General features: G+C 40.6%; 1 protein-coding gene across 1 annotated transcript in view; it reads right to left on the bottom strand.

The window, feature by feature from the left end:
• Window positions 1-22,035, bottom strand: part of Stmn2 (stathmin 2) — a 53,190-nt gene that overhangs the window by 16,411 nt on the left and 14,744 nt on the right. The window contains exons 2-3 of the mRNA XM_028890419.2: window positions 7,798-7,893; window positions 3,156-3,328 (exon numbers count right to left, since the gene is read on the bottom strand). Of these exons, the coding sequence (XP_028746252.1) occupies window positions 3,156-3,328; window positions 7,798-7,893 (269 nt within the window). The remainder of the gene's footprint in view (window positions 1-3,155; window positions 3,329-7,797; window positions 7,894-22,035) is intronic.

The following is a 22,035-nucleotide window of genomic DNA, read 5'->3' as shown; positions in this document are numbered from 1 at the left end:
ACTCTGTAGACCAGGCTGGCCTTGGACTCAGAGATCCACCTACCTTGGCCTCCCAAGTGCTGGAATTAAAGGAGTGTGCTACTATTACCTGGCTAGTTTTTATTATCCACATCTAGAGGCATATGTTTTATGCAAAAAATTTCATATCTCTTTATGGCTTACACAGTGGGGTCTCACCTGGTGTTCCCTCCCAACTTGCCTGTCCACTAGTCTGAACAACTGCCTTCGAAACATGTTCTTTGTGCTTGCCTCTGTGTGTCCTTAGTTATAAAACTGTTTTTTGTTTGTTTTCTAGTCTATAACCTGAGAAGTTACAAGGATTAGACAGTATGTGAACAGAGAACTACTGGAAGCCAGGAAGAAAATGTGGGGCCCTGGGTTCTAGATGTTCCTGTGCTGGCCTTGATAACACAGTGGAGACATCCAAGCATGGGGCGCTCTCCACTTTCTAAGTTTCTATGCCAAGGTAAATTCTAGAGAATTTTAAAATGTCAAATATGGGTCATTATTTGGTATCATTTGGAAAAGCAGATGTTAAGTTTTCCCACTGCTTATAGAAGTTGTTAGATCTACTAGTGTGTGGGGCTGTTCACTGGAGTGGCTACGGGCCACAAATGACTAGTATGATTGGATCTCACTGCAGGGGTAAACCACACTCTCGACTTAAAATAGTATGACAAGAAGAAATGTCTCACTAGTATTTCTCCATGGATCACCCATTGATATGTTTTGAGTATGACTAATTTAAAATATTAACAAAATTAATACATGTCTCTGTTTTTTATCTGACCACTAAGAATTTTAAGTGTGTATGTGATTTACTGCATTTCTAATTGGTAACACAGTTTTATGTAGCAGCATGCACACACAGCTCTTTACTTTCTATTTATATAAAAACAACCACATAGAATGTCAGCAGGCAAAAGAACTACACATTCCATTGCACATGAGCTAAATAATTGTCCGTGTTTTTACAGTAACACTATAGGTTTGCAGACAACTATGGATACCTGCGGGTTTGTGTCTCTAAGCTCCACCCGCATCCTTTCCTGGTGAGGTCTTCGTTTTCTTTTGCCTCACCTCCAGATTTTGCCTAGCCATCTCTCCAGGGCAGTGGTGGGTGAATGGCCTAAGTTTGAGCGTCAGTATCACACTCCTGGATCTCCTCAGCCATGGTGAAACCCCGGCTGCAACCTGGTTGCAAGAAAGAGAAGTCCTGTTTCTGCCTGGGTTGCTGTGTTGTTGGAAAGTGACTGGGGACTGAGGGTAACCCAACTTCCCTGGCAGTGCAGCCAAGTAGAAAACACAAGAAGAAATGGCGGCCTGAAAACAGAGTTCGGATGATAACTCAGCATCATCTCAATTCAGGGATCCTTATTTCTGCAGTCACTCCTGGACTTTCCAGTCTCACACCCACTGTCTCCTTCAGCTAGCGCAGTTGGATTTGGGCTCTTTGTGTGGCCTCACCTGGATACACTGCGATGTATGCATTTGCTGAGGACTCTTTAGAGAGAATTAGCAGTTTTTCACATGAGTGCTAATTAAATCAGTACAATCCAACAGAAAACCAAAATCAATGGATGAATGTTTAAGTTGGTACTTTTTCTTAATTAGCTGCACTTCCTCCTAATTAAAAGTCTCCTACTAGAACATAATCCACATGGTGATTTCTTCACTGAAAAAATTCCAAATTGCACAAGAAATGTAATAGTATACACCATTTAAAAAAAATTTCAATTTTATTTTTTCCTAAACATCAAAATTCTGGCTGAGTCCATTTGTCAATGTTCATTAGCTACATGGTCAATTTCTAGTTTGATTTAATTGTTTAAATAACTGTTAATAGTTTGCTGTTGTCAAGATGTAGGAGTTTTACCAGAACCATTAATTAGTTACTTCAGGGAGTTTTATAAGTTTTATAAATTAACGCCCAGTTAATTTTTATTATCTCTGTGTTCTTTTTCCTTCAGCCATTTTCTGTGAATTAAGAACAGTGGCTGCAAATGCCATAGTGTACAAACCCATGAAACTGAACTTTGCTTTCTGAATTTTAATTCTGGACCAGTCACTTATTTTATATTCTGAGCTCTGTGCCAACTTTGGATATGTATATGTGTGTGTGTTCCATGTATATGTCTTCCTGTACCGTGCTGTGTCCATTATACAGAAGATGTCTCTGCTGAGTGAGAACTTAAATTGTTCCAACTACAACAGGCACTACAGAGCTTTAGACAAGACAGCTAGTTACACCTACAAGTCACAGCAAAAGAGGTTGCAAAAAGTTCAGTCTTGTGCATTCATTTGGGTAAGGAGCTCAGTTTCTGCATTTAAAATATAAATTTATAACAATATTAATAGTTTATAGTATTTAATATATTGGCAGATTTTTTGTAGACAACACAAAAAGTATTAAAATGCAGAGTTTCATTTATATAATAAAACGGTGTATGCAGGATACTCTTAGTGACCACAGGAGTCTAAAATACACCCTGACAAAGCAGATGGGAAATACAGTACAAGGATGAGTTTTGTGAAAGAAGACTTGATGGGAAGAAATGCCTCCATTGGGACAGATGTGTTCAGCCAGACTTTCTCAGTGCATAGATTTGCTAGGCTGTCTTAATGCCCTCAGATCATTCAAAATATTTATTTTTAATTATACATGTGTGTGGTGGGGTGAAGGTGGTATGTGCAATCGAGTGTAGAGGCCTGTGGAAGCCAGAGACAATAGATTGCCCTGGATCTGGAGTTGCAAGGTACCATGAGTCCGTGGAATGGAACTGGGGTCTTCTATAAGAGTAGTAAGTACTCTTAACTACTCAGCCATCTCTCCAGCCCTTGCCCTCAAATCTTAATGCTCACAGTTTTCTTAGTATCTTACTGTAGAAAATTAAAGGTGTTGGGGTAGTGCAGGTTCATTCAGGTATCATCGTCTCTGGGAATTTCTGCTTGCAGTCTCTCTCTGTGTGTATGTACATGTGTGGAAGTGGAGGGGAAGAAGGAAAAAAGGAGAGACCTTAGAAACTTCTGTGAGTTCAAGGCCAGCCTGGTCTACAGAGCAAGTTCCAGGACAGCCAAGGCTACACTGAGAAACCCTGTCTCTGGAAAACAAAACAAACAAACAAAACAAAACAAAAACTCATGGAGAAAGTTACCTTTCTTCTTTCCTCGGCAGCCTCCAGCTTTTTCTGGATCTCCTCCAGGGACAGGTCTTTCTTCTTTGGAGAAGCTAAGGTTCGTGGAGCTTCTGAGATGGGGGATGGTGGCTTTAAGATCAGCTCAAAAGCCTGGCCGGAGGCACGTTTGTTGATTTGCTTCACCTCCATGTCTATGGAAGGGACATTGGAGAACGGTAAGTAGGCAGTTGAATTAAGTGACTTCTTTAATGACTTGAGTCCAGCACTTGCACTTATTCTGGGAAATGGAAACCAAGTGCTGCACAAAAGATGATCAGCTCTGTCTTGTTTTCAACATACATGAATTCCCACAGCTCAACTGTTAGATGTTTTTGTTGACAAATTTAGTACATTCTGTCATTTGCAACAACAACATGGACAAACCTAGAGTGCATTGTATAAGAGAAAGCTAGGCACAGCATGACAAGATTGCCTGTCCTCCAAAGTACAGAATGTAATGTGCCTGCCAAAGCTGATGGATACTGGGGAGATGTTGGTTAAATAGTACGAAATTTCAGCTAGACAATTAAAATATGTTCATGAGTGTCCTAGTGTGCTTTCTGTCACTGTGACAAAACACCATGACCCAAAACAACTTTGGAGGAAAGGGTATATTTGGCTTACAATTCCACATCACCATCTGTCCCTGAGGAAAGCTAGGGCAGGGACTTAAGCAGAAACTTGGAGGCTGCAGCTGAAGCAGAGACCATAGAGGGACACTGCTCACCAGCTTCCTTTCTATGGATTGCCCAGCTTGTTTTTTCATACAATCCAAGACCATGGTCACACTACCTACCCATAGCTGGCTGGACCCTCCTACATCAATCAAGAAAATTCCACATAGACATGTGCACATGACAATGTGATGGAGTCAATCTCCAATTGAGCTTCCCTCTTCCTAGGTGACTCCGGATTGTGTCAAGCTGACAAAAACCTCAACCAGTACAATGTGATCTACAGTGATAATAGTGACGTATTGTGTTATTTTTACATTTAAAAATTATTAGTGTATGTTCATTGTACAGAATTATGTGTGTGATTATGACTTTATCAAATTTTCTCATCATGCACTTTGTTTATATTTGTCCCCCTATGGCCCTCTCTTGTCTTTCTCTGTCTCCCTCTGGTTGGTCTCCTTCTTCCCAAATATCCCTGATGGGAATGTCTTTCTGTATGCTGTGAATGTGTTGCTCTGATTTGGTTGATAAATGAAACACTGATTGGCCAGTAGCCAGGCAGGAAGTATAACATAGGCGGGGTAAGCACAGAGGAGAATTCTGGGAAGAGGAAGACTGAGTCAGGAGTCTCCAGCTAGACACAGAGGAAGCAAGATGACAAGGCAGAACTGAGAAAAGGTACCAAGCCATGTGGCTAAACATAAATAAGAATCGTGGGTTAATTTAAATGTAAGAGCTAGTCAATAGTTAGCCTGAGCTAATGGCCGAGCAGTTTTAATTAATATAAGCCTCTGTGTGTTTACTTGGGTCCAAGCTGCCTCAGGGCCATGGGAGCCAGGCAGGACCAGGAAAACTTCAGCAACACATCCCTCTTCCTACTTTCACACCATATATGTATATACATGCAGACATATGAAAGAAAATGAGATATGTGCGTTTCTGAATATGATTTTTTTGCTAATAAAATGATCCCCAGTTCCATCTATTCTTGCAAATGACAATTTTATTTTATTTTTATGATGGAATAAAACTCCATTTTGTCAGAGTCTAAGCATTTTTAAGCTACTCTCTCTGATTGGGTTCTTGCCAGAAATACATGATAACAAATGAGATAAGCATATGTTAACTAACTTGGTTTAGCCTTTATGCAGTGCATATTGTATTTGAAAAAATGGGCACTGTAGGGCTGGAGAGGTGGCTCAGTGGTTAATAGCACTGGCTGCTCTTTCAGAGGTCCTGAGTTCAATTCCTAGCAACTACATGTTGGCTTAGAACCATCTACAATGGGATCTGATGCCCTCTTCGTACAGACCTACACGAAGACAGAGTACTCATATACATAAATAAATAAATCCTTTAAAAATGAGCACTGTAAACACATACAGTTTTAATTGTTAATTAAACAAAAGAGAACAGAAAATTGCCAGCCACGCTTATCATTGCCATGTGTACTAACAACAAGTAGATTACCAGACTTTCAAGGTTTTTTTTTTTTTTGGTTTTTTGAGACAAAGTTTCTCTGTGTAGCTTTGTGACTTTCCTGGATCTCGCTCTGTAGACCAAGCTGGCCTCAAACTCACAGAGATCTGCCTGCTTCTGCCTCCCGAGTGCTGGGATTAAAGGCGTGCGCCACCACTGCCCGACCAGACTTTCAAGTTTTAATCATAATATGATTGATAGGCTTATTATCAGACTTTTATATATTAATCCTATACTATCATTTATAATCTAAAATAATTTATAACATAAAACAGCAATAGGTAGTATCTTCTAGGACATTTATAACTTCATAGCTCCCAATGTAGAAAAATCTACTAATTTCTTTAAGACTTCCTCTGTTGGTTTTCAGTTTTAGATGAGTACTTTTATTGAGTCCCACACTACCACCCTTTAGTCTCAGTACACTGATCTTTGTTTGCAACCAGAAACTTCTTGGGATTAGGCCAATGCTATGTGTCACTAATATTTCAAATGTAGGTGTCTCTTGAAGACCCCCAGGGGATTCCCAAACACTCAATGGATGAATCTCTTACTGTAATACATGACAGAGTACTTTCATTTGAGCTCAAGAAAGAGCAGTTTGCATGATCTCTACCTTGCTCAGGTAATTACTGTCAAGGCGAAAGATAAGGCCAAGTAATCACTTTGGAAATATGAAAGTTGCTACTGAGTTTTTTTTGAAATGGTGCATCATGAGTGATGTGGAGTTGTCTCTTCAACTTCAAACAGCTCACACAGCTTTGCTTTCCTGCCTCTTACTCCCAAAGCAGTAGAAACCATCCCAGCCCTTGTGTTCCAACAAATTGGAGCTCTTCTTGTACCTTTTAAGACTCGTCTACAGAGCTCCGAATTCCAGGAAGGCAAGGACCATGATGAATTCATCACTGGATCTCAGTGACAGCACAGATTTTACAGTCTCTTAAGAAGCACAACTGGATTCCTACTAACAGCAACATCTGACAGATAGTACTGACCTATGTAGTTGATTTGTTGACTCAGTGGACTTACAGGTACTGGGCATGCTGCATGCGTTCTAGTGGAAGTTTTGGTTGGAGATGGATTGGTTACGTGCACACAGAGATAGCTGCTTCTAGAAACTTAGTTAGCCCTTCTAATGTGTGTGTCATCTGAACAGCACCAGAAGAAGAATGGATCTGAGTTCTCAAATAGACTTTCAGGCACTTAAGACTGGAAGCCTGCCCTTTACCTTCTTTATAATGATCTTTACATATGCGGAAAGGCAGAATAACTGTGGGCCTCTCAGACATCAAAATGCCTCAGGTAGATCTGGTACAGATAGCTGCCCTATTTTGATTACACTGACCGGATTAGGTGAGGTTGATACTAATAGTGTTGATAAGGACAGAACAGTTCCTGGGTACCTCTTAGGCATTAAGGTAAGATATGTAATACCCTCTGCCCAACATTCCTAGGAGGAGAGAGTAAATGATGTTCCAAGAGTCTAAGCATCCTCTTGCCTGGGGCCACACACACATTGGAAGATCCAGAGATGAAACCAAACTATCCTAATCACCATGAATTGGCACAAAGCAAACTTAAGAGGTTGCACTTCAATAAGTCAATTGGCAGCCTGGCACAATGGTGCACGCCTTTAATCCTGGCACTTGAGAGTCAAAGGCAAGGGGATCTCTTGACTTTGAGGCCAGCCTTTTCTGTACAGCAAGTCCCAGGATAGCCAGATCTATATAGAGAGACCCTTTCTCAAATAGTGAAACAGCAACAACAAAAAAGTCACAAACAAAACAAACACACAAACAGAAAATGAAGTCATCAGTCACGCCAACTGTAGAGTGTCATTTAGCTTTCTTCAACAGGGTCTTACGTTCTCTAGGTTAACTTTGAACTTGCAATCTTCTGGCTTCCATCTTCTGAGTGCTGGAATTTTAATGCCATTACGGTGGCATGAAGTTATTTTCTACTTAATCCCTCTTTGCTTGTGACTTTAGTTATAAGTCAATTTTATGTATGAGTTTGATCATCATTATTAGCTTGTTCTCATTTACTCATAAAAATTACTCACAAAATAGTGATGATGGTAGATTTTCTACTTCTTGAATGATCTATGTAGAAAATGGTTTGTTACAAATTAAGATCTAATGTAATTGTAGTTTAGTGCGTTTCATTATTTGAAAGGACGCCTTGTGGATTGTGACTTGCTGATGAGAATGCTGATGAGGATGTTGATAACAACAAGCCAGCCATGCTTCTTAAGAGACATTAATGTGCTGTTATTAGCACCGACTTCAAAGTGTTGCGAGCAATAAGCAATCAATGAGACCTAATGGCCAGACACAACAAATCAACACCGAGATCTATAAAATGCTCATCTAATTATGTTAGGAGCTCCAAGAGAGAAGTACATATATTCCGACTCCAGCCAATTAATTATGCAGCTAGAGGTGTCTCTGCTGCAGGCTGCTCACCATCGTAAGTGTAGATGTTGATGTTGCGAGGTTCCGGGTAGAAGCATGAGCAGATCAGTGACAGCATGGACAGCTCCTTCATTTTCTCCTTGTAGGCTGAAAGAGAAAATTCAAGGTTAGAATGCTCCATTTTCTGAATTTCCTCTCAATGCCTCTCTAAATTTGAACAATAATTGCAGCCTTCTGCAAGAGGCAGGCTGCTTGGCTTGCTTTCCCAATGAATGAGGGATGTAAACAACTCTGATGCATATATTCATCCCTATAGAGGATGAGGAGTGCATATTATAGTAGGTTAGATAAAAAGTGAAAGTGACTTAGATTTAAAAAAAAAAAAAGAGGATCTGAGATCCAGCAGAAAGGCAGACAGTGAAAACAGTGAAAAAGGAAAGAGACGAAATTAGCAGAGATAGGCGCATTCTAATTAACGTATGTGTGAGTCTTCTTCACACCAGTTAAGATTCTCAGGGGTTCGGCCTGCATCACCACTACTCATTTGGGGATAGTCATAGAACTCAGCAGGAGAGTTGTTAAGCAGCTGTGCCCTCCAGGGAACTCTGTTGCTGTTTTCTCTTAATCCCCAAATGCATTTTCTTATCTCACCTTCCATGCGCTGAGATCTGATCAGGATCTCCCTCCCACCGCAACACAGTCTGGGTACCAGCCTCACAGAGAAGCTGTGGATTAGACGGTGCTGGTCTCCCTCCTCCCTCCCCCTCCTCCTCTTCACTGCATGTCCTCCTTTCTTCTCTAATACTCCTGCCCTGGTAGACCTGGTGAGCAGCATCTCATGGCTACCACCAGGACAAGTGTCTCCAGACGGCAGAATTGGAACAAGAGGATGGGACACTGTCACTTTTGGTGGTTATTTAATTAGTGATATTAATTAAAGAAAATGGCAGAAAAACGAGTGTATTATACTGTATAAGTAGCTTGTGATAAGGAAATGGATGTCTATGGCCTCGCAAAGAAATCTGACATGTAACATCTGTGTGCTGGTGGGATCTTTTAATCATCACCGGGGACTTTTAATCATCTAAAGGACAGTGTCTAGACCTAAAGGGGAAGAAGGAATTTCTGAAAGATGAATTTAGACATTATTGGCAGATACATCTTCTGTTGATGAGCAGGAAGCAGATCCGACAGATGTTTTACCATGTCTAACGCACAGACTGTGACCACATGTAACTGAGGAGAGGTATGAATGTAACCTAGCACATAATAGTAAATGTACCTAAAACCACATCAGATTTCTCTTTTTCTGTAACTCAACTGTGTGATCCCCAAGCCTGACTCCTGCAGATGACATGTCACAGTCAAGAATGATAACTAAGAAGTTTCTAAGAGATTTTTAAGTCTACAGTCCACCTATTCAACTACTCATTTTGTAAGTGAGGACACCAAGTCTCACAGAGGCCTAAGCCACATATGACTGATAAGATGGAGTCTCTGGATCAAAGGCAGTAGAACAATCTCTATCAGGGCTGCCAAGGAGTCATCCAGGCCTACATCTAGAATACGTCCAGGGACCACAGGGATGTGTGTCTGAGACTAAGATCCCACCACATGCAAGGATCAACACAGTCAGTTTCATACAGTTCCACTTAGCATGTCCAGATGACCTGCTGAAGGAAGGAATCTCTGCTAGCTTACTTCCTAAAAATGAAAACACAGTTTATTCTGTGCCACAGACATTTTGACAATGCCCATTATGAGATACTTTATTACTTTTTTTTTAGTTTTAGAAGGTTGAACCACACACCTTTGTCTTGTTTCTTTTTGATTAGTCACTTACACCTATCTAAGGTTTTCACATAGATATTCAGTGTGTATCTACCAGAGGATAGCATATTTGACATTCCATAAACTGACTGAAAACAGTATAGCCAGGCTTTGTATGCTAGGAATGTTACCTTTTTTTTTTTTTTTTGGTAAGTGAATACAATATGGTACTCAAAACATTTTATAAAATGAAGTATACAGTTAGTCCTCCACATCTTTGGGTTCTGTACCTATGAATTCAACTGACCTTATATTGAATATATTTGAAATAAAATCTATTTCTGAATGGCTTCTGAAATGGCATGCACTAACCATGAAATCAACCTTAGACTAGTACCATTCAAAGCTTCTTTGTGTGGAATATATATACAGATGTTTCTCTTACTCCTTAAACATACAGTATAATGGCCATTTACATAATGTCTACATTGTATTGGGTAATCAATAGATGGCTTAAGATATAGGAGAGGACATGCATGAGTTCTAGACAAATACTATATCCTTTTAAATAAGGGACTTGAACATCTGCAAATTTTGTATTCCCAGTGGGCCCTGGAAGTAATTTCCATGTACACTGAAGGATGACTGTATATGCACATTATAGATTCAAATTTTACTAAGTAGTCTAAACACAAAACTAGAAACTAACCCATAAAGAAGTATCAAGTTGAAGCTACAAACGAACATACATTTATACTAATTGCTCTTCATGTTTGTCATTAGTAATTTGGTATTGAACTTCAATAGTTCTCAGTAAGATCTCCCAGCTAGTGAGGAGAAGGGTGCACAGACTGCCTGTGGCTGACACACTGGGAGCCCTGTGTATAATGAACAATAATCTACACTAATAATGGAATGATTTTTACCCTCTGTCCCCAAGGCCAGAGGAGAACTTTAACTCTTAACTTGGTGATATTTAGACGCGAGGCCTTTGAGGATCAGACAGAGGATCAGACAGTAAAGTCCAGGTCTTCATGAATGGCTCTTGTAAGGGCCGGAGAGGTGGAGTCATCTCTTTCTGTTGTGAAAACTCAGAAAAGAAACATTGTCTGCACCTTGGAGTAGAACCCATGCTGCTGGTCAGCTCACAGACCTCTAGTCCCCAGAACTTTATTAAATCATATCTATTGTGTTGGCCAGAGCTAAAACCCTGACTGAAAGAAATATTGATTCTGTTATGTCCTTGGCGATCTGGGGAACAGGAGCTGACCCTCTGTGGGTGATTTCTTTAACAGCATCCTTACTCTTCAGTACATTAATATTTTAAAAACAAAGTCTCACTATGTAGCTTTGAACAGCCTGGAATGCACTGTGTAGAGTAGGCTGGCCTTGAACTCATAGGTCACCAGCCTCTGCCTCTGGGATTCAATGGCCAGTTTCAGTACTAATTTTATCAGTGGCTCTGGCTGGCCAGTGAGAGTCACTGTGTAGATTTTCACTTATGTGGGTTCCCTGAATCCCAGGGAACTCCACAGAACAAGTTGCAGCCACAAGGTGAGTTCTGGCTGTCTCCTTGTGGTAAATATACACCTGATGTTCAAGGGCCCCCTTTCACAGTGCCTCAGCCAGAACTTTCTACCAGGTAGCACTGCCCCCTGAATTCTATTTGCTCACTCAAATTCTTCCCAAAGGTGGTCCTAATTCAGATCCCCTCTCCTAAGTACCCCTTCTCTTACGATGTTTCTCATTATTCTCAGTGGTCTTATAATATCCCACTTACATACTGTCTAGGGTCTTTTGAGACTGTTTTTTAAATATATAATTCTTGTTAGTTGAACTATACATCCTTTGAAGGTACACACTGTCTTACTCATCGACAAAACGATTTAGAGAACAGTTCTGGAGAGATCAGAAAGGGGTTGCTCAATAAATTATAGCTGTCTTGGTCTGTGACTTTAAATCAATTCCCATTAACAAGTACTTAGGTTCGCCATCTATGGGCAGATGTTTCTGTGAAGCAGTCTAAAAGTACCCAAACATAGGAGAACACTGCTGTTTGAGTCAGGGAGGCAGGGCGTGGATATAAAGCAGACCAAGACAGATGGAAATGGGAAAGATCACCCGGATGCAGATGTGATGTAGAAAAGCTTTGAAGAGCCTGCAGCCTGCTGAAGTGAAGTGAGGGATAAAGAAGGACTTTGTAGTCAGGATTTCCAAACTAGCCGATGAAAATATGGGCCACTCAGTTAAGGTTTAAACAAGACATTGCCCAGGATGGACTAAACATCACCTGGCTTTTTTTTTTTTCCCTGAAATTCCACTTTGAGCGTGTGTGTTAATCACCGAGGCAATGTTCCAGCCCTTTTGAAAGATTTTGAGAAGTGTATGAGGTGACAACATGTCTGTTGGCCACAAGTCCTGGTTTGTCTCCACAGTTCCAGTTTATGTCCCCTGGTAATGGTCCCTTTCAGTGCTAAAAGCCTCTGGGTTAGATTTCAGTATCAGTTTAGAAGTAGAAAGCCACTAAACACATTGAAAGAAGTTATCCCCTCCCTTCCCTCCCTCCCTCCCTCCCCCCCTCCCTCCCTCCCTCCCTCCCTCCCTCCCTCCCTCCCTCTTCCCGTTTCTTTATGTATTTGTTTTGTGTGAATGCCAGTGTGTGCACTGTGGTGGGCCTGTGTATGTCAGAAGACCACCTCTATCCATGGTTGGTCCTCATCCTTCACTTTGTTTGAGACAGGATTTCCTGTTCATTTTTTCACTAACTATGCCAGGCTCGCTGGCCTCCGAATTTCTGGGGAAGCTCTGGTGTCAATCTCCTGTCTCCCCGCAGGAGAACTGGGATTATAGATCCATGCTAGTGCCACGGTGTCTGGATTTTACAGGGGTTATGGGGATTTGAACTTAGGTCCTTGCGCTTGCACAGCAAACACTTTTACCTACTAAGCCGTCTCTCCCGGTCCCCTCCTCCACCCCCGCTTTTTAAGAAAGACTTCTTTATTGCTCTTGTGCAGGAGACACACGAGGAAATAACGGAAGTTCAGGAGGTGATGTGGTGTGGCGAAGCTTAGGAAATGTGCAGTACAGAGGGAACAAAGAAGGACCCCACAACTTCATGAAAACATTGCTAGGAAATAACTGAGTTTGGGACAAAGATCTACAATCTACAATCTTCAGAAGGAAGGGCACATAGGGATCAAGGGAGACTTTCCACGCAAAATGTAACTAAGCTAAAGCTCACAACTGAATGGGTTTGCTTGGAGAGAAATTGTGTGTGGGTTGATGTACTGAAATATAAATAATTCAAATGATTTTTAAAGCAACAACAAGGACTCCCCAGCAAATACAAAGTTCTATGAGAAGCATGCTTATGATTTCGCTATTGGGATTGCATCCATTAAATTGACAATAACATTTTCTTTTCTTGAATTTTGGAGTCAATGTAGGTAAATACTTTTACCATACCTCAAGGCCAGGTAGAATTGAACACATCTTTGCAGAATGAGGGAGTTAATAGGTAATTCCATATATCCCTTTTCAGCGGTGAGTTGGTGGATTTAGCTATTGACTATTAATGTTTACAAATAAGTTCATTTGTCTAGTGAATTCATTTAAAGTTCAGCCCACACAAAGTATAATAATTATATAGTAATAGTCTCTTAGCCTAATGATGCATGAACGCTAATTGTACTTTTTCCATTCTTCCAAATGGCCACAATGAACCATGAGTAATGGTAACAGTTGCTCTTTGTTGAGCACAAACAATGAACTGAGGCATCGAAGACACTTTCCTGTTTAACCATTTTGGCAATGCCAAAAAAGGTCCGGTAAACAGTCCAGTTTATCGGTGAAGAGAGGTTCAGAGATGCGGGATAAGCTGTGAGTTCTGATGGATTCTAAAGGGCGATGCTTAGTTTTCATATTGGTCTGTCTGACTCTTTCCCGTCTTAAATGTTGCTTGGTGTTGTTCATCTCCCTCTCAATTGTTTTCCAGTTCTCTCTTTCTCCCCCTCCCTCCCTCCCTCCCTCCCTCCCTCCCTCCCTCCCTCCCTCCCTCAGTCTCTCCCTCCCTCCCTCCCTCCCTCCCTCCCTCCCCCACTTCCTTTGGTGCTGGTATTGAATCAGAGCCTTGTGTGTGCTAGGCAAGTGCTTCACGGTGAGTTTCACACCCAGTCTCACTTTTCCAGCAGTTTGCTCAGGTGATTGGCTCTCATTTCCACTGTCTACCTGTTTCCAATGAGAAACTAATGAATAAAAGGCACAAACCTTTTCTCATGGGCATTTCCTCCCTTACTCCCCACACATAAGCCACTGATTACCCAGCTAGAAACACAGCCGGCCTCTGTACCCACGGAGGACTGGTTTGGGGATCCTTTGCAGACACCAGAATCTGTGGATTCTCAAGCCCTTTAAAGAAGGGGTGGAGTATTTGCCAACTACCTCCCGGATGATTTCTAAAATGTATTTTACTTTTGAGATCATAATATCATCACAACATTTCTCTCTTCCCTGCAAACCCTCCCCCGATACCCATTCGTGCTCTTTTTCAATTCATGCCCTCTTTTTCACTAACTGTTATTGCACGCACATATGTATATACAGCCTGTATAATGTTATATGTCTGTGCATTTTTGTATGGTTTAAACCATCTCTCAATTATTTGCATATCTAATAATTTAACAATTGTGATATGGTAGTAAATATTTGTTATGTGCTATGGCCCAGAGAATAATGATATGAAGTATTAGTGTACATGTGTTTAATACAGAGACCTGTTTTTGAATGTTTTTAATTTGTAATTGACTCTATTGAAGCCAAGTCAGAGGGATCACTGGATATTTTTACAGAAAGACAATGCAGCACTTTTTGAAGTATGGCTTGTCTATGGGTAATAAATATTGGTATAGAAATAGCTGGAAACGCCAGTAACAATTTCACAAAAGAATACATGGATTTAGTAATCAGCTACAATTTTGTTTTAGATTAAAGCACCATGGAGGTTATTTTACTTTAGAAAACACAACATGAGCATATAAAGATTTCTCCCATCCATCTAAACCTATATACCACAAACTCCAGGCTTTACTCATGCTTTCAAATACATCTTAACTGGGTATGTGTCTTACTTTAAGTGGAAAATAATATACATAATTCATGATGTTATACTCCACTATTTTTTTAAAGACCCAAACAATTAGAAGTAAATGGCTTAAAAATTTTCAATTTTCCACTTCATTTGGCTTATGTGGGAGTAGCCATTAATGTGACATTTAATTCATATCATTTTGTTGTTATGTAATTTGGAATTGGCAGCATTATAGAAATTCCTTTTAGATATTCATCCTGCAAAATTTTATCTGAGTCCTTACTTTTGGCTAATATTCAATGAGAAAAAGGAATAATGTGCTTAGATTTCCTGCTAACATATGAAAGATGGTATAGAAAGTTCTGGGAATGTCATGTGTTAACATGCTACTTTCATAGGCAATATCTCCTTTAAAAACATTTCTTCTTAAAGCATGGTGCATATATAGTTAAGATGTATTTGAAAGCCTGAGTTGAGAGCTCAGAGTTTGTGATAAATGTCTAGAAGAATGAGAGAAATACTTCTTTGTGTGGGCTTACCGGGTGCTTGTCTGTGTCCGGGCATACTGGCATTTCATCTCCTCCCTGTCATTTTATTGGTCTTGTGTGGTAAATTATTTTGCAATGATTTCAATCACTGCCCCACCAGATATATGAATATCCAGCATTTTATTTTTAATGATGGCTTGCCTTGTAAGAATTCAGTTCACAAAACCATAATACCTAGGGGTCATTTAATAAGAGCTCTAAGCATAACTTAGTAAGAACCTTTTCCTCTTCCTCTATCACATTATAGACAGAGAGGAAAGCACGATCTCCCTATTTTTAAGGGTGTTGAAGTGAGATCCAGAAAGGAAACTGAGCTTTAGGGAGAGCCAGAGATCAGAACCCAGAAGTCCCCAATCTCTACTCTTTGTTCTTGATGGCAGTAAGGGCACAGTTACTCAGCAGACTCCATGGCTGGCCCTGGCTCCAGGCTGGCTGAAGAGACAAGGGTCAGCCTGCACACTTCCTGGTTCTTTCCTTGTGCTTGTTCTGGGGGTGTCATGTCAGTCTAGAAGCAAGGGTCTCTTGGAAGTCCTAAACAGTCCATTTGGATTCAACCCGAATTTGGATTCCAGCTTCTTTAGGAAGCTCTCCGGGGACAAAGGACAAAACGAGATGCTACAGAATGTACAATCAAGGACTCTTGCACCGTGTTTTATAGCAATTGGATGTCCTGGTTTCTTTCTAATAGAAAGAACACAAATTCTTTGACTGAGACTTACTAATTTATATAAGTAGTTGACAAAACACTGCTTTTTAAAAGAATGATAATGTCACCTCCATGCAAAGAGTCTTTAGGTACTCTACTAGGGACCCAGGTTCCCCTTACAGTCTCTACAGCTTGTTCCAAATATTTACTTTATTTATTTACTTTTTTCCCTTTGAGGTGGGGTCTCACTTTGTAGGTCAGGCTGGCCTGAAATTCACTATGTAGATCAGGTTGGTCTCAGAGATCCTCCTGCCTCGGCCTCCAGAGTGCTGGGATTAAAGGTGAGCAGTGCCATGTTTGACTCAAGAGGACAGATAATGAGAAAAACACTGCCCTCTGCTGGCTGTTTCTGAAAAGACTCGAGACTCAGCTCTAACTGTTACAAGCAGCCACACTCCTGTTTCCGACAGCCTATTTCTTCCCCTTACTCAGGTCTTCTCATAGGTAGAAATCAGCCACCTGCTAGCAGTTTTCTTCGACTATTTTAAAATTCTTACATTTTGCACATTTCAGCTCCTGCTGCTTATTTTAACTAGATTGGGTCCAGGCTGTGTTCAGCAGTTTGTGCTGTGGTCCCCTAAGTCAAGGTTGAATTATTTACTGTTCACTCAGATGTACCATTTCATTAAAGAATATGTGTTATCTGCTTATTTATTTTTAAGATGGAGTCTCATGTATCCTCAGGCATTCCTTGAACTCACTTTGCAGGCAAGGATGATCTTGAGCCTCTGCTCCTCTTGCTCCTGTCTTTCAAATGCCAGGATTATGGGCATGCGCCCCCATGTCTAGTTTATGTGGTATTGGGGCTCCGATCCAAAGCTTAGTTCAGGCTAAGCAAGGACGGTACCAACTGAGCTACACACCCAGGCCTTTATTTAAGAAGATTTAGAAGCTCCCTGCGTTGGGATGGGGCTTGAGAGGGCATCTACTCTGTAAGCCTGAGGACGCTAGCTAGTTCAGATCCCCAGTTTACACCTGTAACTCTAACACTCAGGGGTGTGTGTGTGTGCCGGGGTGGGAGGGTGGGGCAAAGACAGCTGGATCCCTGAAGGCCATTCAGCCAGGCAGACGAGCCCAGCTGACGAGCTTCAGACTCACTGAGAAACTCTGTCTCAGACACTGACCCTTGGTCTACACAAGCATGTCTGCCCATGTGCATACATACATACCTACATGCACAGGAGCACTAACTATTCTAACAGGTACATATACCACACTATCCCATGCATGCACAGAAACAGACTAGTATGAATTTGCTTAAGATACTTCTGACAGACAGCATTAACTTAAATTGGGAGCATTAAAATAGTTTTATCGATGAATATGTAACTGAAGATGTAACCCTGAAAAAGAAAAACAAATAATCCCCAAATTTAAAGGCCAATTTTTAACATCTTAGAAAAACATTGATATGAGGTAATGTTTCTAGATATTTCTGCTGGGATGATGTAATGTTAATTAGTTTAGTGTAAAATTAGATTCGGCTCACATTCATTGTACCCATCTCTACCCCCAGGAATTATGGTCTCCAAAGCCAGAGAGGTTTTGAAAGACCTCATATTTTGACCAGCAAGGCCTTGCAGTTCTCTTTGCAGATTAAAGTTCTCTTGTCTCTTTTAAGAGAGTCAAAGCAGTGTAACCCATCACTGGGAATTAAAAAAGCGCCTCAAGCTCTTAAATTTCAATTCACTGGATTCTTGGCACCAGCAATAGTGACAAGGGAAAGAAAGAAACGGCCTGAGCTGAATCAGTTCTTACCCACAGGGCAACAGAAGCAGTAAACGCTATCACTTGGGAACCTCACAGTTCTCTTGGCTCATTACAGCTCCTGCAGGGGTTCATGAAAACTTTGTACATGGGGGGGAGAGTTGGCCCTTAAACCTCCCCCAATGAAAGACCTTAAGATCCATGGAGGCTAAGCCACACTGTGACTTAAAGAAATCTTAGAAGCACTTTATTCTGCTTGTGTGCCAAGATTTTATCACCAAGCCTAATTGTGAGCACTGAAGGATTCCTTCCACCTTAATCCTTAGATGCTGCTAGGAAGTAGTGACTGGGCTTGGATAAAGAGAGATGCGAATCCATGTAGAACACTGGGAAGATACACAGTCAAATGAAGGAGGGCTATACAGCTGCTTGCATGGCAAGCTCTAGCAGTTGCATTCCGATTTATTTCCTGTTAGTTTGAACATTTCCTGAAAGTGCAATGCGTATTTCTAGAAGTGCTTGCACGTAAGTCTCTACTTGAACTGGTATGAAGTATCAATACATTTGAATGGCTTCATGTCACTGTTTCAGTTCTGAGTATATCTTTAAAAAAATCTATGCCTTGAGATAGGCTTTCACAAAGATACCAAGGGAAAGACAGAGAAAAGTGTATCTGCTAAAGATAGACTAGCATTTATGTATTTTTTTCCTTGGTAAAAATTCACTTTGTGATTTATTTCCTCAGGATTGGGCATGCAATATGCAGATTTTATAGGTGTTTGTATTTGAAATCCCTATTTGGGAAGGAAAATCTATGCTATAGACAGGTGTGGTGGTAAATCTCTTTGATCCTGATACTCTGTGAGTTTGAGGCCAGCCTGGTCTACACAGAGATTCCAGACCAGTCAGGGCAACATCGTGAGATCTGTCTCAACATCAAAAAAGATCCATGCCATGTATACTAGTGTTATTATCAACTGTAAATTAAAAATATTTTAATTTGGTATTATTGCCAGATAATACTTGTGATGTTTCCACCAAATAGAATTCTTGTCTGGGTAGTGGTATTTTAATTGTAGTTACAGCAGTTTTGTTTACTTGTGATTAATAAAAAGTAACTATTTCAGGTATAAGCCACAGAAACTTTCTGTGGGAACCTCATTTTGCCTGTTTCTCCAAACATAAGAGAAACACTATGGTCTCTGTTGACACAGAACTTACTCAACAGTGTCCTAGCAGCCGGATCTCCAAGTCATACTCATTACAGTTTATGCTAGTCAGTCATTGAAGAAGTGTGCGTTAAGTGTTTACACATGTATGCTATATTTATGTAAACAAAGTGCAACAGTCAGGGAAGATTTTTCTGAATGAAAGCAGGTCCTATGAGTCTGGCAATCACAGTGATGTCTACACTTCATGACTATTCTGTGTTCAAAGAGTACACAATGATTGCACATATGAACAAATCAAGCAGGAAATACGAATGCTGTCAAGCTTATAACTATCTTGTTCTACAAATGACTTCAGGAATTTTATGATAAAGTATTATATACTTGGCAAAAGTAAATGTTCTCAGCACACTCAAAGGTAAGCGTGGTCAGGGAGTTATGTTAGATTTTTTTCCTTTTCCCAGTGTACATATATGTTAAAATATCCCATTGAATCACATATATACACATACATTTTATGTGTTAATTCTGTCTTAATGAAGTTGAGAAAAAAATACAATTGAAATTTAAAGACAGGGCCAGTTTGGCCAGCAGCTAGATTTTGTTCGCTGGCACTATGACAAATGTAGGGTTTCTATTCTTCCGATGCCAACTCTCACCATCACGCCTTCGGTTGTAAATGATGCTCATGACACAGAGAAGATAGCGCTGCTGAGGACTGGACTTGGTTTACTTCAAGTGATCAGCTGATTATTCTTGAAACAAGGCAGGAAAACTGAAAAGACTTAGGAACAACCGTGCTTTTCTGCAGGTGGCTTCCTAAGTGCAGTTTACCTGAGAGGTAACAGTAAGGAGCCCGGTGAGGTCAGGTTCTTTTTGTTTGACTTATTTTGGTTATTGCATTTTCATTTTTTCCCCTTTTTAACAACTGGTTGACTCAGGTTGGTAAGTATTCGCTCTAAAGAGTTATTTTAAACACTTTATATAGAGAAGCACAGATTATTGACAAGTCCGGACTTGGTTTCATGCAGTTAAAATCACCAGTCATAACAGTCTGGACTTGACGCAACAAAGAAAATTACCTAATGATTATCTCATACTATAGATAAAGAAATCAGACCCCACAGCATTTGCGGCTCACCCTGGGCTCCTCCCTCACTTTGGGTGTGGTGGTTAGTGTGTTGTGTGGAGGGTGTAGTAGCAGGAACAGGGTGGGAAACAAATGGGAGAGAGATGTGATGGCTACAGAAAGGTAGACCTCTAAAAGAAATCCGTGATTTGACATCTGACTCTCCTGTTTTTAAATCTGCTCGTGTGTTTTTGGTGTTGAATAATAAAAATGATTTCCTTTCTTAGTGGCACACCTTTGTAGACAATAATGTCCTCCAGAGAACTTGGGGAAAACTTTCAAAGGATTCACGTGCTGCAGTCTTTCCTGAAAAGTGAATGTCATTTCTGACAACGATGAAGACTAGCGCCTTCGTGGACGTGGTGCTCAGTGCTGCTTCTGGCCATCGCAATGTCCATGCACGTTTGCTATTTCCACAGTCTCCACTTACAAAGCTTTCATGAAAAAGGCATTCCTTTTTAGTTTTATACCTGTATGGAATGTGTTCCCACTCTTTCAAGTGAAATTATGCTGCTCATATAGGTCTGGATTGATTTTTTTTTGTTACAGATAGGAAGATAAACTGTGAGATGCTATGTGTATTAAATGAGCTTTAAGAAATTTTCAGACTTCAAATTCCTTATCTCCCCCCCCCCTTTTTTTTGTTCTTGGGACCAAGCTCTACATCTATAGCCTCGAATGTCTGCATACCTTGGACATATCACGCACCTTTCTGTATCCTGTGGCTGTCATATGTAGGTGGTTTTTAAATACTCAATGGATTTTAAGATGAGGTAACTTTCCCATTACATACACCTTGTTTTCTGAAGTAAAGACATCCTTACGTTAGACAAATTATTTTATGACATCTCATATTAAAGAAATAACAAGTATAACCTTCATATTTCTGTCTTATAATGTTTCTTTTTTTTTTGATCTTTATGTTTCATAATAGCTGTGTGTGTGTGATAGTGTGAGTATTATCTAATTCAACAAATGCTTCAGGAAGCAAGCTAGGCCTCTGATTGCAAATCGTTCAATCCTCAGAGCAAATTCCACTTTTCCCCATGCTCCATGAAAGGTCTATTTTTGGCTTCATATCTTCTTCCTCACAGGCAGAAAGTGATACATAAAATATAAGCCTTTTGCATGCCATCTGGATTCCTCTCTGAGAGTCGTTCTTACACTGTGACGATTCCATGCTGGCATAATTGGATGGCAAGATTAGGATGGCCTATGGATTTTACTTTCTTTGTGGCAGCAAATACTACGTTCATTGGTTATAAACACAATAAAAATAGAATTAAGCATTTGATCTGCATAGATAAATATGAATTGGAATTTGGCATGGTAATGTGCTATTATAAAAATGCCACCAGTTGGTGATGCGTGAAGCCAAAGACACAATGTTTGTTCTTCTTTAGGTTCTATTCACTCTGGATTTATTTATGCTATTTTTTTCACAAAAGCAGGGTTTTCATTGGCATACAGCTCACATTTTTGAAATTCAGCCAAATTATAATAGGTTGAGTGGGCAGAAGGTCTACCAAGTAGGATGTGGTGAGCATTTGTAAATGTCATGTAGCTCCCAAAGCTAAGCATGTATGTATTTCCCTAAAACCAGAATCACACTTCAAGGTTCCTACTGCAAAGGCTTTGGGGGTGCCTTTGGCTTTTCAAGGAAACAGCCCCTTTCCTGGCTTGCTCCCCGCCAAGTTGGCTCTGTTTTCCTCTATTGCTTCATTTACTACCCATTTATTCTCAACCATGCATTTTTCGAGAGTGAGGGAGGACGTCTCTCCTAATGTCTTCTGCATCCCCTGGCATGTATGCATGTTCTGTGTTAACGGATGTTCCACACATGCTCGTCCTTTAGCTGCTGAGCAGGGAGGGGCTGTCACTCATGGGCAAACAACAACTGTGGAGTTTGCCAGTCGACTCTGTCTTAGAGACTGAGTTTGGCTGGAGGTAGGAGCATGATGGAGCTCACGTCTTCCCTTGAAATTTACTTGCTTTGCATCATGCCGCAGGATGCAGTTTCTGGAATCTTTGGTGTGGCCTCCTCTTAAAGAAGACAACTGATGGTCCCAGGGGAGAAAGGAGACATTGCTTCTGTGTTTATTTGTATGTGCTGTTGCCTCCACCCTCAACTAGAGGTGAGTAAACAGGCCCCTAGAGTAACGGGGAAACTAAGG

Source organism: Peromyscus leucopus, chromosome 2 (genome assembly GCF_004664715.2).
Source record: "Peromyscus leucopus breed LL Stock chromosome 2, UCI_PerLeu_2.1, whole genome shotgun sequence".
Classification (NCBI taxonomy): Eukaryota; Metazoa; Chordata; class Mammalia; order Rodentia; family Cricetidae; genus Peromyscus; species Peromyscus leucopus.
The sequence above is the reverse complement of the archived record's forward strand: the minus strand, read 5'-3'. Positions and strand labels throughout refer to the sequence as shown.